Source organism: Oncorhynchus mykiss, chromosome 2, assembly GCF_057628025.1.
Source record: "Oncorhynchus mykiss isolate SJ-2025 chromosome 2, ASM5762802v1, whole genome shotgun sequence".
In the NCBI taxonomy this organism is placed as follows: Eukaryota; Metazoa; Chordata; class Actinopteri; order Salmoniformes; family Salmonidae; genus Oncorhynchus; species Oncorhynchus mykiss.
Genome location: NC_143023.1, coordinates 57407349 through 57428703, shown reverse-complemented (window position 1 = coordinate 57428703; position 21355 = coordinate 57407349). Strand labels below are relative to the sequence as shown.

At 42.7% G+C, this 21355-nt stretch overlaps 3 protein-coding genes and 2 non-coding genes across 8 annotated transcripts; 1 reads left to right on the top strand and 4 right to left on the bottom strand.

Annotated features, from left to right (window-relative positions):
* Window positions 1-2160: 2160 nt before the first annotated feature.
* LOC110492272 (uncharacterized) lies at window positions 2161-9498 on the top strand. The gene is made up of 8 exons (XM_021566455.3): window positions 2161-2365; window positions 2651-2870; window positions 4933-5310; window positions 6856-6977; window positions 7371-7530; window positions 7772-8024; window positions 8228-8821; window positions 8998-9498. Exons 2-8 carry the CDS (start codon window positions 2658-2660, stop codon window positions 9213-9215), a joined length of 1938 nt encoding a protein of 645 aa, XP_021422130.3. The 5' UTR covers window positions 2161-2365; window positions 2651-2657; the 3' UTR covers window positions 9216-9498.
* A 719-nt stretch (window positions 9499-10217) lies between these two features.
* On the bottom strand, window positions 10218-11761 carry LOC110492414 (A-kinase interacting protein 1). 4 transcript variants are annotated; one of them, XM_021566735.3, is made up of 5 exons: window positions 11682-11761; window positions 11227-11445; window positions 11012-11098; window positions 10814-10924; window positions 10218-10645 (listed from the first exon to the last, which is right to left on the bottom strand). In XM_021566735.3, exons 2-5 carry the CDS (start codon window positions 11374-11376, stop codon window positions 10502-10504), a joined length of 492 nt encoding a protein of 163 aa, XP_021422410.2. In that variant the 5' UTR covers window positions 11377-11445; window positions 11682-11761; the 3' UTR covers window positions 10218-10501. The 4 variants fall into 4 exon arrangements, with proteins under 4 accessions (XP_021422410.2, XP_021422403.2, XP_021422417.2 ...); XM_021566728.3 differs by having other exon boundaries at window positions 11227-11583; window positions 11682-11755; XM_021566742.3 differs by having other exon boundaries at window positions 11227-11430; window positions 11682-11752.
* A 1231-nt stretch (window positions 11762-12992) lies between these two features.
* rpl27a (ribosomal protein L27a) lies at window positions 12993-17487 on the bottom strand. The gene is made up of 6 exons (XM_021566755.3): window positions 17418-17487; window positions 15757-15831; window positions 15118-15181; window positions 14955-15030; window positions 14139-14313; window positions 12993-13165 (listed from the first exon to the last, which is right to left on the bottom strand). The coding sequence occupies exons 2-6, from the start codon at window positions 15757-15759 to the stop codon at window positions 13037-13039; spliced, it is 447 nt and encodes a 148-aa protein (XP_021422430.1). The 5' UTR covers window positions 15760-15831; window positions 17418-17487; the 3' UTR covers window positions 12993-13036.
* On the bottom strand, window positions 13727-13857 carry LOC118944168 (small nucleolar RNA SNORA3/SNORA45 family). Its single transcript, XR_005039480.1, has one exon. It is a non-coding gene; the product is annotated as a small nucleolar RNA SNORA3/SNORA45 family (small nucleolar RNA).
* LOC118944169 (small nucleolar RNA SNORA3/SNORA45 family) lies at window positions 14654-14783 on the bottom strand. The gene has a single exon (XR_005039481.2). It is a non-coding gene; the product is annotated as a small nucleolar RNA SNORA3/SNORA45 family (small nucleolar RNA).
* Window positions 17488-21355: the final 3868 nt, after the last annotated feature.

Genomic DNA, 21355 nt, shown 5'->3' with positions numbered 1-21355 from the left:
AAAATACACAGGGGATAATGGGGAAGATGGGCGACACCTGGAGGGTGGAAACAATCACAAGGACTGGTGAAACAGATCAGGGCGTGACAACTGTTGTGTCATCGGCAAAGAGACATCTATTACAAAACACCAAAAAGTGAAATGACCATCTAAGATGGTCAAGCCAAGCCTTTGATAGGGGTTAAGCCTAAAAGGTAGAGAGGGATGTATTTTGCTGAATTTTTTTGCATATATTTTATATAATTATAAATATCAGATTTCCCTCTAGCTCATCATTGTCTGCAGCCTGCTCTGATCATAGTGTAATGAAACAGGCAGGGAGAGTGAGCTCTTTTGTGGTGGCTGGTGAACCCTCAACCTTATGGCCCTGCTTAGTATCGACTGTGCCCCAAAAGCATGCTGAAGTGGCAAAGTCAACATCCCGGTTTATAAACACAGGGTCGCTACAGTTATTATATGTGGTCGTAAACATTATTTTGAGTTAATACTACGAGGGGGAGGGTGTTCCATTTATTTTACAGTACTAGGGGAGGGTCATGTGCGAATATCTGTAACTTTGGGGAGGGGGGTGCATTTTATTTTATGACACCTTTAGTTGGACCAGCCCCTCCCCCACAGTACATTTAGCTCTGTCCCTTAGAAACACCTTTGGTGTCGGTTACAGCTGTGATTCTTTTTGGGTAAGTCTATAAGAGCGTTGCACACCTGGATTGTGGAATATTTGCCCATTTTTATCAAAATACATCTTCGAGCTCTGTCTAGATGTTGGGGATCATGGTCAGACAGCAAATTTCAAGTCTTACCATTGATTTTTAAGCAGATTTAAGTCAAAACTGTAACTTGGCCACTCAGGAACATTCACTGTCTTCTTGGTAAGCAACTCGGTGTAGATTTGGCCTTGTGTTCATTGTCATTTAGGTCATTATTGCGGCGTCACTACAATATTCTTGATCCATCCTCAGTTTTCTACCATTACAGACATTGAACTCTGTAGCTGTTTTTAAAATTACTGTCCTGCAGCTCAGTTCAGAAGGGCGACAGTATCTTTAGTGCGACTGGGTGGTTTAATATATAATCCTATAATCCGCAGCATAATAATTAACTTGACCATGTTTAAAAAGATAAGAAATGTCTGATTTGTTGTTGTTACCCATCTACCAATCACTGCCCTTCTTCATGAGGCTTTCAAATAGCTCCCTGGTATTTGTAGTCTGTGCTTGAAATTCAATACTTGAATGAGGGAGCTTACAGATAGATGTATGTATGTATGTATGTATGTATGTATGTATGTATGTATGTATGGGGGACAGAGGACGGGTTAGTCATTCAAAAATCATGTCAACCCCTATTATTCCACACTGAGTGAGTCATTGTAATTTATGTGATTTGTTCAGCCAAATTCTAGGCTAATTTATGCTTCCCTAAACAAAGTGGCTGAATACTTATGCAACGACTATATCAAATAATTCTTCCAATTTGACATTGCAGACAATTTTGTGTAGATTGTTGACAAAAAATGACAAATAAATCCATTTTAATCTCACTTTGTAACACAATAAAATGTGAAGAAATCCAAGTGGAAGTAATTTATTCTGTCATTACATTACAGTTACTGTACATTGTCTCCTATCACTTGTATGTAGCAGTAAGGCAGCACTTAGAAATAAAAGTTGACCAACTCATGTTTTTTTTTTCTATTTTTGTAATATTCTATTTATTTGACACAAGGTCTCATTTTCTAAAATGGATGCAACATCTTTTGAGTGCTACCTCTAACACATCTAACACACTCAACATTGGCAGCCACGCTCATGAAATGTCAATCTAAGTGAGTTAAGAAAGCAATTAAAGGTAATTTCACGTAATTAAAGTGCCCAAGAAGAGTCGGTGGAGGAACAAGAAGTATCCAGGGGCTCCTAACATGAAGCCAATAAAGGCTGTATTTTACTTTGATAGCATAATCCTCAAAGACAAACACAGGCCAGTCAAATCTTTCAGGGCTTCCTTTTCACAGAGACACAACATATTTGCCATATATTTACCTTAAGACTAAGCAACCAAGTTGTAACGTCTGTGTTATATAACGTTACCATCTCATCGCTTTTAGCCTGGTCCTATATCTGTTTGTGCTGTATAGGCAACTCGTATGTTCGTTCCTGTGACAAAGACCCTAGGAGTTGGCTATGCAGCACTAGATCTGGGACCAGAATACTCAGCTTTCACTAGTTGACTGACAGTTATGCAGCCCAATGAGGCCACGATAACATTCAACCAGACGTCTCCATGGCAACTCAAGTAAACAATGGAGTTTAGTGGCTATCTGCAGACTAGAGACAGGCAAGAACACTCTTGGGGATTCACAGAGGTACAGTAGCCTATCATTTGATACTATTAAACAGCTAAACGTATAACAATGAAAGTATAATTAATTTCTGCCTCAAATAAATATATATTTTTAAATCATATATGGAAAACATCCCTGTCACTGCAGAATTGTTTTTAGGAGGGAGCTCTTCATTTATTCCTTTCATTGTTTGTTTACAGATCTTGGTTTATATGTCTCTTATACTTTGAGGATACAGTATACACAACATGTAGGCCTAATATGAGACATTTCAATAGGTATCTTCATTAATACTTTGACATCTAGGTCAAGGATGGTGTCTGTCTCCCAGTCACCTGGTGAGCCTCACAGGAGGCTCCTTCCATTGTTCCTGGGCCTGAGGAACAGGAATGTGTCCTTTGTATTGGACACCTCAGAGGCCATGAGCACTGCTCTGGGGTCAGTGAAGCGCCTGCTCATCCAGACCCTGCTGAACAAGGCATCCCTCAGAGACTCGCTCTTCAACATCATAGGCTTCTCATACAAGGTACTGTGCAACTCACAATGTTAATGCTGTAAGCATTATCATCAAATCAAATGTTATTGGTCGAAGATGTTATCCCAGATGTAGCAAAATACTTCTGTTTCTAGCTCCAACAGTGCAATAATACCGAACAATACACACATCTCAAAAATAAAAATAAGGAATATCAGAATGAGCAATGTCAGAGTCCGGAATATAAATATGTATATGATGGTGTGTGTAGACAGTATATGAATAGAAAAGGTGTGTACAGCAGTAGTTCTATGGGATGCGCCTCAACTAGAACACAGTATAAACATATGAAGTGGGTAAAACAGTGTGTAAACATGATTAATTAAAGTGACCAGTGTTCAACGACTATGTACAGCTGAAGTCGGAAGTTTACATACACCTTAGCCAAATACATTTAAACTCAGTTTTTCACCATTCCTGAAATTTAGGTCAGTTAGGATCAACACTTAATTTTAAGAATGCGAAATGTCAGAATAATAGTAGAGAGAATTATTTATTTCAGATTTTATTTCTTTCATCACATTCCCAGTGGGTCAGAAGTTTACATACACTCAATTAGTATTTGGTAGCATTGCCTTTAAATTGTTTAACTTGTGTGAAACGTTATGGGTAGCCTTCCACAAGCTTCCCACAATAAGTTGGGGGAATTTCGGCCCATTCCTCCACACAGAGCTGGTGTAACGGAGTCAGGTTTGTATGCCTAATTACTCACACACTCTTTCAGTTCTGCCCACAAATTTTCTATAGGATTCAGGGCTTTGTGATGGCCACTCCAATACCTTGACTTTGTTGTCCATAAGCCATTTTGCCACAACTTTGGAAGTATATTTGGGGGTCATTGTCCATTTGGAAGACCCAAGCTTTAACTTCCTGACTGATGTCTTGTTTCTTCAAAATATCCACATAATTTTCCATCCTCATGATGCCATCTATTTTGTGAAGTGCACCAGTCCCTACTGCAGCAAAGCACCCCCACAACATGATGCTGCCACCCCCGTGCTTAACGGTTGGGATGGTGTTCTTTGGCTTGCGATCCTCCCCCCTTTTCCTCCTAACATAACTATGGTCATTATAACCAAACAGTTCTATTTTTGTTTCATCAGACCAGAGGACATTTCTCCAAAAAGTACGAGCTTTATCCCCATGTGCAGTTGCAAACCATAGTCTGGCTTTTTATGGCGCTCTCTGAGCGGTATGACGGCTGCGTGGTCCCATGGTGTTTATACTTGCATACTATTGTTTGTACAGATGAATGTGGTACCTTCAGGCGTTTGGAAATTGCTCCCAAGGATGAACCAGACTTGTGGAGGTCTACAATTTTATTTCTGAGGTCTTGGCTGATTTCTTTTGATTTTTCCATGATGTCAAGCAAAGAGGCACTGAGTTTGAAGGTAGGCCTTGAAATACATCCACAGGTACACCTCCAATTGACTCAAATTATGTCAATTAGCCTATCAGAAGCTTCTAAATCCATGACATAATTTTCTGAAATTTTCCAGGCTGTTTAAAGGCACAGTCAACATAGTGTATGTTAACTTCTGACCCACTGGAATTGTGATACAGTGAATTATATGTGAAATAATCTGTCTGTAAACAATGGTTGGAAAAGTTACTTTTGTCCTAACCGACTTGCCAAAACTATAGTTTGTTAACAAGAAATTTGAGGAGTGGTTGAAAATGAGTTTTAGTGACTCCAACCTAAGTGTATGTAAACTTTGACTTCAACTGTACATAGGGCAGCAGTCTCTAAGATGCAGGGTAGAGTACCAGGTGGTTGCCGGCTAGTGACAGTGTCTAAGTTCAGGGCAGGGTACTGGGCGGAGGCCGGCTAGTGGTGACTAATATGCCTGTGTGAGTGTTTTACATGTGAGGAGTGTGTTTAGGGAAGATAATGCAGTGGTTCAATACCGAGTTGTAGCAAAATGCCTTTTTCCCAACCCTGGCGTATGGCTAACGGTTTGTCACATTCTGCTCAGCATTTTGATGCATTATGAACACCTTATACATTCCTTCCTGGGTTTTACCATTGTTGTCCCATGTTGCCCAACCCTAGGTAACCCGTTGGTCTGAGCACATGGTGCCCTGTGCTCCAGACACTGTCTACGAGGCTCTATCCTGGATTCACTCCCTCAGCTCCAGCCCAGGTAGGGACCTCATGGCTGCCCTGAGTACAGCCTTCAGCGACCCAGCCTGCCATGCTGTCCACCTGGTCACCACCGGTCTCCCTGACCACCCAGAGGAACTCCTCCGGGCCTTGTCAACCATGGCAGGGGAGAGGCCAGTCCATGTGTTCCACCTGTCGCTATCTAAGCAGCAGCAGAGCAGCAGCTCTCTGGACAGCAGGACTCAGGACTTCATCCAGTGTCTGACTCACGCCACAAGAGGGAGCTGTTATGTTCTCCCTGTCGGGATGGATGGGGCAGTAGAGCAGGTGGGGGACCATGAGAGTTGGTGATTCATTTACAGTGATTGAGTCTTAATGAATTTGAGTGTCCACTCCTCATCATTGAGCACTTACTTGATTAATTAGCCATTGTCGGGGTTAGTAGAAGGAAGGTCACCTCCACCAGATTTCATTGTGTCAGTGTGATTTTAGACAGTAGCCAAGTTTGTTATTATTACACTCATATAGCAGTCAATACACACTGAAATCCATGAGCATACAAAATATTCACGGATAAGAGCAAGTAAAATGTAACCCGGACGCCAGCCACACCAATGTGTCAGAGGAAACACTGTACACCTGGCAACCGTGTCAGCGTGCATGCGTGTCAGCGTGCATGCGCCCGGCCCGCCACAGGAGTCGCCACTAGATTGCGATGGGACAAGGACATCCCCGCCGGCAAAACCCTTCCCTAACCCGGACGACGCTGGTCCAATTGTGCGCCATGTGTATAGACAGTCTCCCGGTCGCAGCCGGCTGGGACAGATTCTGGACTCGAACCATCTAGCACAGCTAGCAACTGCGATGCAGTGCCTTATACCGCTGCACCACTCAGGAGGCCCGGAAACCCATTTCATGAAGCTTCTGACGAACAGTTCTTGTGCTGAGGTTGCTTCCAGAGGCAGTTTGGAACTCAGTAGTGTGTTGCAACTGAGGACAGACTATTTTTTATGCGCTTCAGCACTCGGCGGTCCTGTTCTGAGCTCGTGTGGCTTAACACTTCGTGGCTGAGACGCTGTTGCTCCTAGACATTTCCACTTCACAATAACAACACTTACAGTTGACCGGGGCATCTCGAGCAGGGCAGAAATTTGATGAACAGACATGACGGTACCATGTTGAAAATCACTGAACTCTCAGTGCGGGCCATTTTTTTTATTTTTTATTTATTTTATTTTACCTTTATTTAACTAGGCAAGTCAGTTAAGAACAAATTCTTATTTTCAATGACGGCCTAGGAACAGTGTTCGTTCTGCCTGTTCAGGGGCAGAACGACAGACCTTGTCAGCTCGGGGGTTTGAACTTGCAACCTTCCAGTTACTAGTCCAACACTCTAACCACTAGGCTACCCTGCTGCCCCATTCTACTGGCAATATTTGTCTATGGAGATTGCATGGCGGTGTGCTCGATTTTATACACCTGTCAGTTTGAAGGGGTGTCTACATACGTTTTGGCCACATAGTGTGTTTCCACCTACTGTTGACATCCCGGGCTGTGCTGCCAATGACTGATAGGAAGATGAGAGGGCCCAGAAGAGTTCCTTGAGCCACACCTCCCACCAGCTCCTGCCAGTCTGAGAGGCTGTCTTGGTAGTGTACCTGTTGTTTGTGGCCGGTCACAAATCTGTAGAGCCAGATTTTTTTTTTTAACACATTAGCAACTGTTACATCTATAACAAACTGGTGAGCTGGTCCAGCAAAAGTATTGAATTTAACAAGAAATGTGATTTCCCAAATCTCTTAAGTTTAAGTCACAAAAAGAAAAAACATTGAATAGGGAGTTATGATTAAAGTCTTGGGTGTGTGCTTCCAGGTGATTCCATTGTACACTGCTGAGAGCCAGCCCTCAGTGCCGACCTGTTCTCCAGTGAAGTCCTGCAGTCAGTCCACCTCTGTTGTTCCACTACAGCCTTTACTGCCCTTATCTCCTCTCAGGTTGGTCTCCTGGATTACCAAATTTCAAACAGCCTCACACAGAATACAATGTATACACTGGGATTGTAAACCACTAGCCTGGATACCAGTCTGTTTAGCAAACATTCCACTCATCATGCTCAACACACTTTGGCACATCACACAGAGTACAAGGAGTTGAATATTAGCTCAGCAGACTGGTACCCAGGCTAGTAAACCACTTGCTATAACCACAAAATAATCAAGCATTTCTGGGACAATTTGTCTATTGTGTGTACAGTATCTAAGCTTTTATGGACCGGATTTATGTACGGTATCTAAGATGTGTATAGACATGTCATTGGCTACAACTCTGCACTCTGGTTCCCACTGAGGTAAAAAAATTAAAACATATTTATTGTGGTTGTGCTGCAGGTGTATGCTTGGTAATCCCTTCTGTCCAGTTAGTAGCTGTGTGTTGTCAGGGAGGGCCCTGTCGGTATGCAGCACAGAGTTTCTCCCAGGCTGCCGTGTGTTGGCCAGGAGGGAGCTGGATGGCCTTTACTATTTGGGCACTGTAACGCAGCTAGTCCAGGTAACAAGCAGACATCCCTTCACGCATGTCATCTTTTAAAAGATATTGAATATTATTATCATATCGCCTAAGCACAATATCATTCAAAAATGAAAGCACCAAACACCATGAGAGGCTTATGTAAGATGTTGGGTTGCTATCTTTAGCCTACCAGTGAATATACTGTAATGATGTGCCAATTGAGCTTGGTTCCTTGCCTCCCGATGCCATGAGCAAAAATGTATTTTCTTCTGTCCCCCAGGGTCGAAGAGGAGTGTACGTGGTTGAGTTTGACAGGCCGGGGACGAGGAGACCCGAAGGGGGAGACGATCACGCTATGAGGATGTCCCAGCAACAGCAGCTAGTCTGCTCTCCAGACATGCTGAACCACACTCAGGCCCACACACACTGTCTGGTCCCTGGGGATGCAGTGTTGTCCCCGTGGGAACCTGACCTGAGGAGATACGGTCCGGGGAGAGTGGTCTCCGGAATGGAGACACGAGATTCAGTGACAGGTAAGGTGCGGTTTGATCAGAAGGGTTGACTATTACATTGTCTCCCGCTGTGAAAGAGTCATGACTCCGGATATGAGAATTATGACAGATGTTTCACCCCTTTCATATCAGTAATGCTCAAAGTAGGGGCTGCACAGAAGACCAGTGTGTGGCACTATATTATAAGTTGCACTCTAAGCTGAGGTCTGTATTTGCCCTTGCAGTAGAGAGTGGGAAGGGGCTCCAGGTGCTGCTGTGGAATGGTAGGCTGATGCAGGTGCCTGGGGATCTAGCTGTGTGGATCCCTGCTTCTCAGCATGAGCGGATCGTCAGGGAGCTCCAGCGAATTCCTCTGCCGCCATGCTGCAATGACAATTTGCTCCACGTCCACAGCACCATGTGGGCTCCCTATCTGTACTGCACTGGAACACAGTGCTGTCCATCAGCAGGTGGACCATGCCATTGTCAAATCATGCAGCCATGGTGGCCACTGAGAGTTCCGCCTTGTCATGTGCGTGGCCTGAGAGAGAGGGAGGGGCTAGAGAGGAAAAAGCGGCAAGACCGGGCAGAGCTAGAGAAGAAGGTGGACCTCCAGTTGGGAGAGCTCAAGGAAACTAAAGAGGTCGAACCTGAGACATCATCTTCATCCTCTTCATCCCTGTCGGGTGATGAGGAAGCTGGGGCCATAAGGGGAAAGTCTGTCAGCCTGTTGGCCAGCACAGAGCCCTCTCCCCTGGACAAGCTGGGGCCAGAACACGGCCAACCTGCCTGGAGGTACTGGAGGAGAAGCCATCCAGAGCCACAGCACAGACAACCAGGTATTGAATATACTCAGCTAAAACTGAGTGATTCTTTATGCACATGCTGCTACTGGGCATGTTGAAAATAGCTGTATATTGGAAAAGCAGAGTAACGTAAGACTGATCAAACAAACCAAAAGAAAAACATGCATGTTTACACCATACATATGATCCAATGTCTGTTGATTTTTCAGAGAAAGTACCAAGGGGAAAATTCCAGTCTATGGAAATCAGCTACCCTGACGTCGAGATCAGTGGCTCACCTAATCACAGCTCCATGTTTCAGCCACTTCCTGGCTGTGAGAGGAGGGTGACCATCAGGGATGTGTTTGGCCTGACAGATTCCAAACCTCGTCCAAAAACGAGACTGCAGTTAACCGCTGGCAACACGATCACAGGTGTTTATACATGATGGTTTTGACTATTGAAGACGAATCTTGTGGGGTCTTAACTCCCACACCTGTAGAAATACAATGCCCAGAGCTTACCCATGATGTTGCACAACAGTGTAAGTCAATAAGTCATAGTTTTAGTCAAAGTATGATTTTTTGATCTTGAAGTGCCAGATCCAAACGTGTGACTTCGGATGTTTCCGTGAGTCTTGCGTGTCTTTTCCTATGGAGATGACGTGCAAATTACTTCCAGCCTACGTGTCATTTCAGGGCTGGGTTTTAATTAAACATTACCACCCACCAGCATGGCAATGTCTATTAATCAGAAACACTTGCTGCAAAGTTCCCTATTCAAGAGTTGTCGGGAGAGCCAAACAGCTTTTCTTTGTAGTCTACACTTGGGTTTCCACTTGATAAAGTCAAAATTGGCTACATCGTAAAACTTCATGAAAACAAAAATGAGCTTTTTGTTCTTTAAGGTTAGGTTAAGGTTAGCAGTGTGGTTAAGGTTAAAATGAGAATTCAGTTTAAAATCTGATTTTAAGAAAATAAAATGTAGAAATAGACAGGGTTTATGGCCGTGTTAACTAGTGACGACCCTACACTTGACCGCCTTGCCATGGAGCAAATAAAAAATGTGAAAACTGTTTTTGCACCTCCCCTTTTAACAAACTACCATAATCGATACATTTCACTTATTGAGCTAGTCTGCCTGTCACAACTGAAATGGTGCTCACATAACTTTCATGAGCTGGCTAAGGTTAGCATGCTAGCTAGTTACACTGACAACTGTCAGTCAGTGCCCCATTTGTTGATATTTCTCTGCTACACGTGGAAATCACCACAATCCCATCCCCAATTCCTGAATGCGTATTAGCAGCCTGCGTCAGTCTTCTAGGTGGAACCTAAACAGGAATGTACACTTTAGGACAGGAATTACTCGAAATAGGGGCAACAACTTCCTCGAAGGTGGCTGTTAAACATTTGCTTGAGTTGACAAGAAAAACTGTGCCAAAAACAAATTACCATTGATATAAAATATACTTTATTATACTGATATGGTAAAAAATACATAATTACGTGATGCATTTAGGCAGACATAAGACAATAATTGAATATAAAAAATGTAATCCTGATCAGATCATCAAAATATGTCTTCTCATTTGGCAGCAAATTAATAAATGTATTACTGAAAGCCACAAATTCATCCAGAAGACAAGACTCACTTGAAAATACATATGTAAACGTTCCCGATTGGACAGTTTTGTTATTTGTAGCAGAACAGTCAAAGGGGATTGGTTAGGGATTAGAGGTGAAAGGTGAGGTTCATACTCTCTCCTGCATTAATGCGTACTAGCCGGGTCTGTTGCTGCGAGTCCTGCATTCCCGCGGTAATCGCATAGGTACCTGGTGACACCTCAATGTGGAAATCCTCAGGTGATGACCGTGCCTGGAGAAACACAAGCATATCTTAGTATCTCAAACACATGACAAGTAAAGCCATTTCAAATGGAATGTTTTTGTTGACTTTCTCCATTTGAATGTATGGGATCTGTCCTAAACTTCTAAATGTACAATATGACAGGTTGCTGCACTTAAAAGGCTAACTTTGCCTTACATGTTTCCTGATCTGCAATGAGGTCCCTGGGCATTGGTGAGATTGAGAATGGTATCTGCACACATGGGTTCTCTCCTTTTCCATAGGCTCATTCTCCGATGTGTAAAAGTTCTGTAATACAAACAAAAATTCACCCAGCATTCACAAATGCATGCACCAAATAAGGGCAATAGGATTGGGTTGGAGCACATACAATACCTTGCATTGATATGTTGTCTGAGCCATGAATTCCGCTATGGTCTCAAAAGCATCATCCAGGCTTGTGTGGGCTGAGTTTCCCAGAACCTAAAATATGGACAGTTGGGGATATGATAAAGACACCGTTTCCAAAAATACTCATTAGCCCATATAGTTCAAAGAGATCAGAGAAAAGACGATAGCGAAGACATAAAAACAATTACACGTAGGCCTACCTCACTCCCGGCGTTGCGATCCGTTGGTGTTGTATTGGGAGACGGACTCGTCCAGTCTACGCTCCGTCTCGACGCTCGCTCCAGTACTTCCAGGCCTAGTCTGGCGGAGCGGCGCAGTGATGACTCCAGCTGCCAGGCTTGTGTTGCCATGCGAAAACACGGGGAGTCAAATCTCTGCCGTACCCGAGACACTGACAAACGACCCTTTTATGACAAGGACTAAAATTGTAGCATACTGTTAACGTGACACAACGCGGCCGTCACAACCTCCCTTGGATTGTAGTGCGCTCTAATTATGTGGTTGCGTATCATACATATGACAGAGCAGCAACGTGCAGTGAACACTCCATTAGATCCCTAGAAATTCGAAAATATGTTGAACATGAATTAATTCCATCCTATCCTGTGAATTTGTATGGACGAGACAAACAATTTATTCACGTAAAGTTACTTACCCAAACACTTGGGCCTGTTTTGGTTACTTTTGCGCGGTAAAGACTACGTCGTCACATTTCCGGTCTAGGGCACCGCCCTTATCTGGATTGGCTCAAACCAGCTCATTCTCTCAGCAAATTAGCCCTGTATTATGACAAGTGTCACTATACTTCGAATAATTTTTCAAATATTGAACATTATTTAAAAATGGGCATTGTTCATGGCCTGAATCGTCATTTGATGTGCTGTGAAATGGTTAGAATGTTGGATGTAATAATGTCTAGACTCAAAATAGTTAAATGTTCTCTCTTTTAGGTTGTTTTAATATACGTATGTAACAGACCACTTTCACAAAGATATAAAATAACCACACGACATAGGTATGCCAACTTATAGCAGACAAGTCTAGAGATCAAAATAACTGCCAAAAGAGTGACACAGCAGTCTAAGACACTGCATCTCAGTGCTAGAGGCACCACTACAGACACCCTGGTTCGAATCCAGGCTGTATCACAACCAGTCGTGATTGGGAGTCCCATAGGGCAACGTCATCCGTGTTTGGCCATCATTGTAAATAAGAAATTATTCTTAACCGTCTTGCCCAGATAAAGTTAAACACATTTGATTCACCAGTAATCAAACCCTGGTCCATTTGGGTACAGGTTGACCCAGCCAAACACTGACACCTCATTCATCCAATTATCCAGTTAATGTGTTCAAGGCAATTTGTAGATCAGTGAATCTGTCCAGGCAGCAATCTCTCAAACACAGCTATTCTCAACTGGTGTCAGTGACGAGTATAAATGTAATGAAAAAAATACATCTGAATTTAAAACCGAGACTACGTATTATTGAATAACTTAATCTCTGAACAATTTCACTCCATTTTCAAGAGCTATTAGCACCATTTAGCAGATTTTGTTGTTCCAAACCAGTGAGTAACATTCAACATGGGCAAAAATGACATTTTATATAACTGCTAGTTACTATCAATACAGCAGTAAAAATATTTTTTCCATATTGCATTTAGGCGACAAAAAAAGTGCTGCAAATAATGGGTGACATTGTTTAACTTGGGTCCCGAGGCAAAACCAACTGAGAACCACTGCTCTAACACCTTAATTAGCCTAGTCAGATTAGTACATGTTGAGTTGGAACAAGTCCACACACCCGGTAGTTACCAGGAACAGGGTTAGTGACCAATGGCAAAGGCATGCTATGCAGCAAATCAATACATTCTCAGTTCCTTGCGCAACAACTTTTACCTGACAATGTGTGAGATAAGCTTCAGACAACATTTACATCTTCAACAGACCACAAGACAAAGCCAATCCAATTTATACAGTTTATTCTTGCAAAAAACATTGACAGGAGCTTATGCCATCAGCACGCAGGCTCCTCCCACTGCCTTGATCTTCTCCTCTGCCCGTCGACTGAAGAACTTTGCCTTGACGATCACAGGCTGCTTGGGCAGTTTGCCTTTGCCCAGCACTTTGAAGTAGCCCTGTGGAGACAGAACCAAAATTGCTTAACACAGCTACACTAAAAGTTTGACATCTCTCATTGAGTCACCCACCTTCCCACAAAGTCAGTCCTATTAAGTACATGGCCCTACATGCTGCATCTGCTAAATGAATGATTCCAAACGATAGGCAGCAGATCCAGTTACGCAAGTATAAAGACATGCATGGCCATCTCAAACTACTAGCTACCGTCTATATCCACTTGATAACCCCTCATAGCAGCTCCTTTCACACCAATGCAAGTCTAAGATTCAGTGCCAGAGGTCAGCATGGCTACAACAAACCTGATTTTTAAGTCTAAACCATTGACACCCTGGAGCTACTGGTCAAGAAGCCCATGTTATTCAACAACCGCAGCAGGCCGTCATTTGTGCAAGCCTCTAATTAGGGATTTCATTACATCAGTTAGGTTTGAATGGCCAGCTAGTACACAAGCAAGTTCTCCACAGCCCAAAGTTAGATAATTCTGCATGACAGCGTGTAAAGGCCAAGAGCTCCTGCTCAAACATGGCTCTAGAACAGTCCTGGCAACAACGTATAACACTTGTAACTGTCCATGTGGCCGATTGACCTATTACAGGGCCAGCCGGTGAATAGGAACAGTCTTCACTCTTAGAGAACTCTAGCACACCAAAACAATGGTGTTTGTCAAGATGTGACTCTGAGTCTCTGACAGCATCACCCGTGTGGCACACTGAACACAAAGCTATTTATAAGCTACTAACCAGGGGACTGATGACCTGAATCAGGTTTTAGCATTGGGCTAAATAAAAGGCCCGTAGAGTAGACTGGTCATATTAAAAAAAAAATCTACATTGCCATAACCGGAGGCAAGTCAAATTGTTCCTCAAATAAAGCCAAATCTACCTTAACCATTACACTTAAAGGGGAATATGCATGAACCAGCACCGTCACCTGGGACCAGACATATGGTGCTCTGGGGAAGATACTTACAGCGCGCACGGCATCAATGATGGGCGCAGGGCCTTCGGGCTTCTTGGCGTAGTTGAGCCTGGTCTGCTCGCTCACGAGTGTCCACAGTTTGTCCAGGTTGACAGTGGGGCAGTGCACGGTGTTCCTCTTGAGATGGTAGTGTCTCATGCCCACCTTACCAAAGTACCCAGGGTGGCTGTGGAAGCACAGAGACCAGACAGGACACGCCAAGCATATTGTATTAAACCAAATTCTTACTGGTGATGAGGTTGAAGCGCAGTCTTAACACTGTCATGACAATGTAATCAACAGATGACATCAGAAGTGGTGGGACTGAAAATCCACCAGAAAGCAAAACCCATCAGCAAAAAATAAACACAGGACTTTGTATGTGTTGTCAATAGTAACTTCACAGCATGACAAGACAACCTGTCGCACAAAATGAATGCGACAAGGAACTATTTCATCCTACAGCCATAAGTAAAGTGAGCAAAAAAACATCTTATAGTACTAGAGGTGTTGGCAAAAATATCAACACTTGTAACTGCCCATGTGGGTGACTAGCCTATGAGAGGGGCCAGTCGGTGAATAGGACCAGTCTTCACTCTTAGAGAACTCTAGCACACCAAGACAATGGCGTTTGTCAAGATGAGACTGAGTCTCTGATAGCGTCACACACTATGCTGAGGATCACTCCCTCTTAAAAAACACAACATTGATCATGTTTTCTTACTACTCAAGCCACCAGACAATACAGTGTACACCTACAGTAAAGGTTCACAACGAATGTTACATCGTTTCTTACTAAAACAAAAAATATTAAAGTACTCTACTCACTATTTGTCGAAGTTAATTCTGTGGTGATGCATGCCACCGGCGTTACCACGACCTCCAGGATGCTTCCTGTGCTTGCCTAGGAAGAGAGAAACAGTTCACACGTTTTGCAATAGCTACCAGTACTATCCACAAGTATCACCAATGTTGACCATGCTCAACTCACCGATACGACCATGTCCGTGGCTGACGTGCCCACGGAGCTTCCTGGTCTTGGTCTTCTTGGTAGGCTGCAAGACATAATTTACTTTAGTATAACAAAATAAATATCACGATTGGACAAGATGTAGGAGACATTTATCCATGTCAACAACCAAACAGAATAATTCATGATGGGTTGCAAGAACGAGATAGATAGAACACAAACATACGATCGAGCTTCCACTTCGCTTTCACGCGACCCTACTTATGGCAGGCAACGTTAGCGACTAATAGATTAGCTAGTAAACTAAACTACCACAACATAGATGTGGTCATAATGGCTGATGTTGCAAGTATTTCGATATAAAATATTTTACAAGGACTGTTCATTTAAGTTTCGTGACAGAACTAAGAATGAACGAAATTGTAACATTGTCAGTAAACGTGGGTCGCTACCAAGCAAAGGCCTGTACAATATTCGGGAGAGCTCGCCTGTTTACAACGTTTTTCTGCCGTATTCTCCTTAATAATGACAATGGATAGGGACAATGTCTATAACATATATGACAACTAAACAAATTTGTGATTTTTCTACTCGTACAACACAGGATGGACATAGATTTCAACCTAATTTTACAGCAGAAGTATGCACGACGACACTTACCATCTTGGAGGAGAGTTGAAAGAGGAACGCGAATCTGAAATCTCACGGTTTTGTACGAGATTTACTGCCCGACAACTTTCATGGAAACCAACAGCGACATCAGACGGACACCAAGAGGAATACAGAATATACATCGATCATTTGACCTCGTTTATGAAACAGTGATATTCATTCTTGAATTAGATTGAATGAGATTTATTTTTTAACCCAAACAAAACCAAATGATTAACCTTTGTAGGCCTGCATCAAACTGAAGTGAAAGCAAAAGTCAATAGGCAGTCTGTAATTTCTAATTAATCAGAAATATTGAAAGGGATATTTCCTCTATGATCTGTTTATGTCACACATGTAGCAGAGAGAGAGAGACTGTAGCAAAGATCTCAATTGGAGTAACACCAAGTTAATTTATTTTCATGGTAATACATAATTGGGCAGCCCATGATGTATCGTATTTTCCAGCATAGTAGGTGGCGGCATGCACTTAAACGGTTGTTTGCCGACCGCCATGATATCATAGAAGAAGACCAACACTAAATTCAACCCAAGTTATTTTTTGCATTGAAGAAGAACCCACTCAGTGGTGTAGTGCAGGGTATACGAAGGTATGCCCATGTTCTTTCAGTAGCCTAGGCATGGTGTATACTGTACTCACTTCTTAATCCCCATTGATGTGTATTAAAGTAGTGTAGTGGAGGCATATGCTGTATCAATTAATAAGGGTAATGGAACAGATCAGAATGTTTAGTTTAAAATGTTGATAAAATATAATTTCTTCACAATTTAAGCGCAGCAATGTGCGCATAGCGGTAGGCATAAGCCCAAATGTTCCAACATTCTATTTGCGGGAAAACAACATTTTAAAATGTTCATATCCATATCCATATCCATATCCATTAGAAAATTAGAGAGGGGAGATGAAATCATCATGGGTTACTAATATGATTGGGATAATGTATTTGGATGCTAGACAATGAAAGCAAGTTGATTTGAAGACCAATAGAAAAGGAGAGCGCATAAGAGGAAGTGTTTATAAAATATTTCCCTCAACATTTCTATGGTTGGACTTTGAAGCAAGGTAAATAAATACATGTCTTACCTGTTGCCCCATATTCTGAAGTAAAATGTCAAGGTTTCAAACAATTAAGGAACAGGGAAAATATATAGCGATGCTAATGATAGGCCTAATCTTCTGGAAAGGCTTTCCCAAAAACCTTCAATTAAATGTTAACGAGCTACAAAGTAGCCTATGACTACCTTTTTAAAATTGTATTTATTTAACCTTTATTTAACTAGGCAAGTCAGTTAAGAACACGTTCTTGTTTGCAATGACTGCCTACCAAAAGCCAAAAGGCCTCCTGTGAGGACGGTCTGGGATAACAAATCTAGGACAAAATACACATCACGAAAAGAAAGACACCACAACACTACATAAAGAGAAACCGAAGACAACAACATAGCATGGCAGCACACATGACAACACAGCATGGTAGCAACATGACAACAACATGATAGCAACACAACATGGCAGCAGCACAAAACATGGTAGAAACATTATTGGGCACAGACAACAGCACAAAGAGTAAGAAGGTAGAGACAACAATACATCACGTGAAGCAGTCACAACTGTCAGTAAGAGTGTCCATGATTGAGTCAAATTCTACCTGGCAGAATTATATGATGATTATTTGCATCAATCCAGTGGCCATTTGTTTTGCAAACGCCATCTCATGTGCACTACAGAAAGACAGCTAACCAAACAACAGTGTTGGTGCTATCAGACATGAATTAAAGGGCAACTACACTCAAAAATCTAAATGTCTTCGATTTTTCTCAGACCTCAAAAGTGGTCACCTGATGTGGTTTAAATATTGCAGTGGACTTATAATAAAGTGCGACTTTGAGAGCAAAAACCTGGAAAAAAATATATATAAAAAACAGAAACTGGTGAATTTCTGACTCCGTTGACAGCCTCATTTTCTATTTCAATAATAGGCCTACTATTAGCTTACTTGCACAGTACATCTTGGGTTGGCCTGACTGTGAAAGACCAATATAATATTTATCATTTTAGGTCCTTCAGAATACGTGTCACTGTTTCTTATATATTTTTTTGCACGGGGCGCCTTCCTTTGCCAGGTGGGCTGTCAAGGACATTTTTAAACAAAATGAGAGTCTGTCTACTTCTCCAAGCACCACTGAAACCACTTGTTATATTTATCTTTGATGGAACACGTGAGTGATTTTCTCTGTAATGCATTTTAAAGAGGTTGCTTTTTTGGACATGTTACTAATATGTTTTGACGAGGGGACAATAGGAGTAGTAGCCCGTCTCAGATGATGGCTTCATATTAAGGCTCCATTATGTGATGCTGTAGCCTACTTCCCTGTATTGTTTAAGATTAACATACAGTATAGCATATTTATCTTATTGTGATGTTGTTCTCAGTCGTATTACATCACAAGCAGTTCAACAGTGTAAGCCACACAGAGATCCTATTAAAATGTAAGTTGTAATATGTCATTCTACGGTAAGCCACATGCAGCCTACTACATTTCCATCTACAGGAGGTGCCTGTGAGTTATGGATTTCACAAAAATAAATTTTACACTGAGAATTTACTATTACTTTTGCCGTGCTGTGCAGACTGTCATGTCAAGTCAAGTCCAGAGTGTGTGTGCCCTCTGCAAGAAGAGGTAGTTGTGCAAAAAGTGCACCAACAAACACCATTCCCATCATACAACTAACAATCCTACCTGTAGGTTTGTGGCTCTGTGAAAATGCACCAGCATTATCACCAACCCCAGCAAAGAGTAGTACCATCGCTCACATAGACTAATTGCACTTAAATAGTCACATGATGGCTTGGACCATTGTAGGCATACAGCAGGCACATCTTATAGACGATGCACAAATGAACACGTCAGCCTTACCAAATGGACAGTGTCCCGAACAACATACAGCTGCAGCCATACCACGACAATTCCACTGCCAACATACACACGAGAGACGCCCCTCGGGAGCAGCGAAGGCTTCTGGAGAACCGAAGAGTCCAGGTGGAAGTGAAAATGTCTGCTGTGGAGAACTCTGTCAATCAGACGCGGCTGGAGTGAGTGTAGAGAAGAGATGCCAGCAGAGGTCAAATGGGTAGCTGAAGCTTAGCTGCCTCATATGGAAATGCTACGTTGTGGTTTGTGTCGCCTATACATGAAACTGTCTTGATTTATGTACTTTTACCTGTCTTATTCTTTCTTTTCACCTTCATTTTATATTTTTGTTTGGTTAGCAATATTTAATTCCCTTATTAAAAAAAAAAAAAACTTAAGTAAATCTGAGGGCCTTAGTGTGTAATACAGTGATTTATGTAGGTTAGAAAGCATCAAGACAATGAAGTGGAAGGCAGAGGACCAGATCAAAATGGTGAAGATACTTATATCATAGGAGCTGGATAAAGGCATCAGCCAATTAAACAAGGAACTTGAGGTACAGCATCCCATTTATGTGAAATAGTCCCCCCTCCCCATCTGTTTCACAGATAAATAAAAAGCTCAGTGGGGTCCGAGTTGCTGTGTCTCTTGTACTGTTGTTTGGGTTATTGATGTTATGTCTAAAATTAAGGGAGATTCCTAGTCGGTTGTACAACTGAAATATATCTTACCAATTTAGCCCAACCACTCTGAATCAGAGAGCTGCGGAGGGCTAATCAACATCCACGTCTTCGGCACCCAGGGAACAATGGGTTATTGATGTTATGTCTAAAATTAAGGGAGACTCCTAGTTGGCTGTACAACTGAAATATATCTTACCAATTTAGCCCAACCACTCTGAATCAGAGAGCTGCGGAGGGCTAATCAACATCCACGTCTTCGGCACCCAGGGAACAATGGGTTAGGGGCAGAACAACAGATGTTTGACCTTGTCAGCTCAGGGATTCAATCTAGCAACTTTTCAGATACTGGCCCGATGCGCCTACCCGCCAGGCTACTTGCCACCCCAAGTGATTTGTGGCTTGTTTTTATTGTTATTGTTTTTGTGTCTGAAAAACAAGAAAAAAAAAACAAGGTTGAAGTTTGAAATATCCAATGAATGTCGTTCCACTTCATGATTGTGTCCCACTTGTTGTTGATTCTTCACAAAAACATACAGGTTTATATCTTTATGTTTGAAGCCTGAAATGTGGCAAAAGGTCGCAAAGTTCAAGGGGGCCGAATACTTTCGCAAGGCACTGTACATACCGTAGAATGATAAATCAGGCAATTATTATTCTCAAGCTAACCAAAAACATTTAGCTACGAACGCCTGTTCTTGCCATTTTCAGTTGAAGTCATCTAACTTACTTTCATGACAACTCATAAGCAGGCCATGTCCTATTTGCTTCATAGTAAATATATACAGTAATCACATTTCATGACAGTGTAACGGTTAGCTCTTATTTTACAGAAGGATGAAAGAATGCAATATGTCTGTCAGGGAATGCTATTCTGATATGTCAGATGAAGAGTTAGACCAGAAAGTCAGGGTCAATAAGGCAAAGATGCCCCATGCGGGCTTTAGAATGGTCAAAGGAAGTCTCAGAGCAATGGGCCATCGTGTACAATGGCGAAGAGTTAGGGAGTCTCTGCAGAGTGTAGATGGTGCAGGTATCATTGCCAGAATGATCCAGCTTCGTTGCGTTGCTCGGCAAAAATACTATTTTCCTGCTCCCCTGTCTCTCGTCCACATTGATACAAATCATACATTTATAAAGGTACTAAGATGTATAATGTCTCCATCAAATATAAGAAGTTATTAACTTTTTTATTCTTACTTATTCATAGACACATTTTCAATGATGTATGTAATTGGAGTTGTTCTTCATCAACTGGTAATACATAAATAATGAAGCAGGTGTCACGGTCGTCGTATGGAGGAGACCAAGGCGCAGCGTGGTAAGCGTACATTCTTCTTTAATTAAAGAACTCCCAAAATACCCAAGGAATATGGCTACCTAAATATGGTCCCCAATGAGAGACAACGATAAACAGCTGCCTCTGATTGAGAACCAATTTAGGCAACCATAGACATATAAACACCTAGACATGCAAAAACCCCTAGACAATACAAAAACTAAACAAACCACCCTCGTCACACCCTGACCTAACCAAAATACTAAAGGAAACAAAGATAACTAAGGTCAGGGCGTGACAGTCCCCCCCCCCCAAAGGTGCGGACTCCCGGCCGCATACCTAACCTGGGTGGGCATCTAACCTCGGTGGCGGCTCTGGTTCTGGATGCCGCCCCCCTTCTTTATACTGATCCCTCCGCCTTTGTAGTACTGACCCGTGGATCATCGCCTGAGGCTCTGGACTGCGGATCATCGCCGGAGACCCCGGGCTGAGGACTGTCGCTAGAGGTTCCGGACTGTGGCCCGTCGTTGGAGGTTCCGGACTGTGGCCCGTCGTTGGAGGTTCCGGACTGTGGCCCGTCGTTGGAGGTTCCGGACTGTGGCCCGTCGTTGGAGGTTCCGGACTGTGGCCCGTCGGCGGAGGTTCCGGACTGTGGCCCGTCGGCGGAGGTTCCGGACTGTGGCCCGTCGGCGGAGGTTCCGGACTGTGGCCCGTC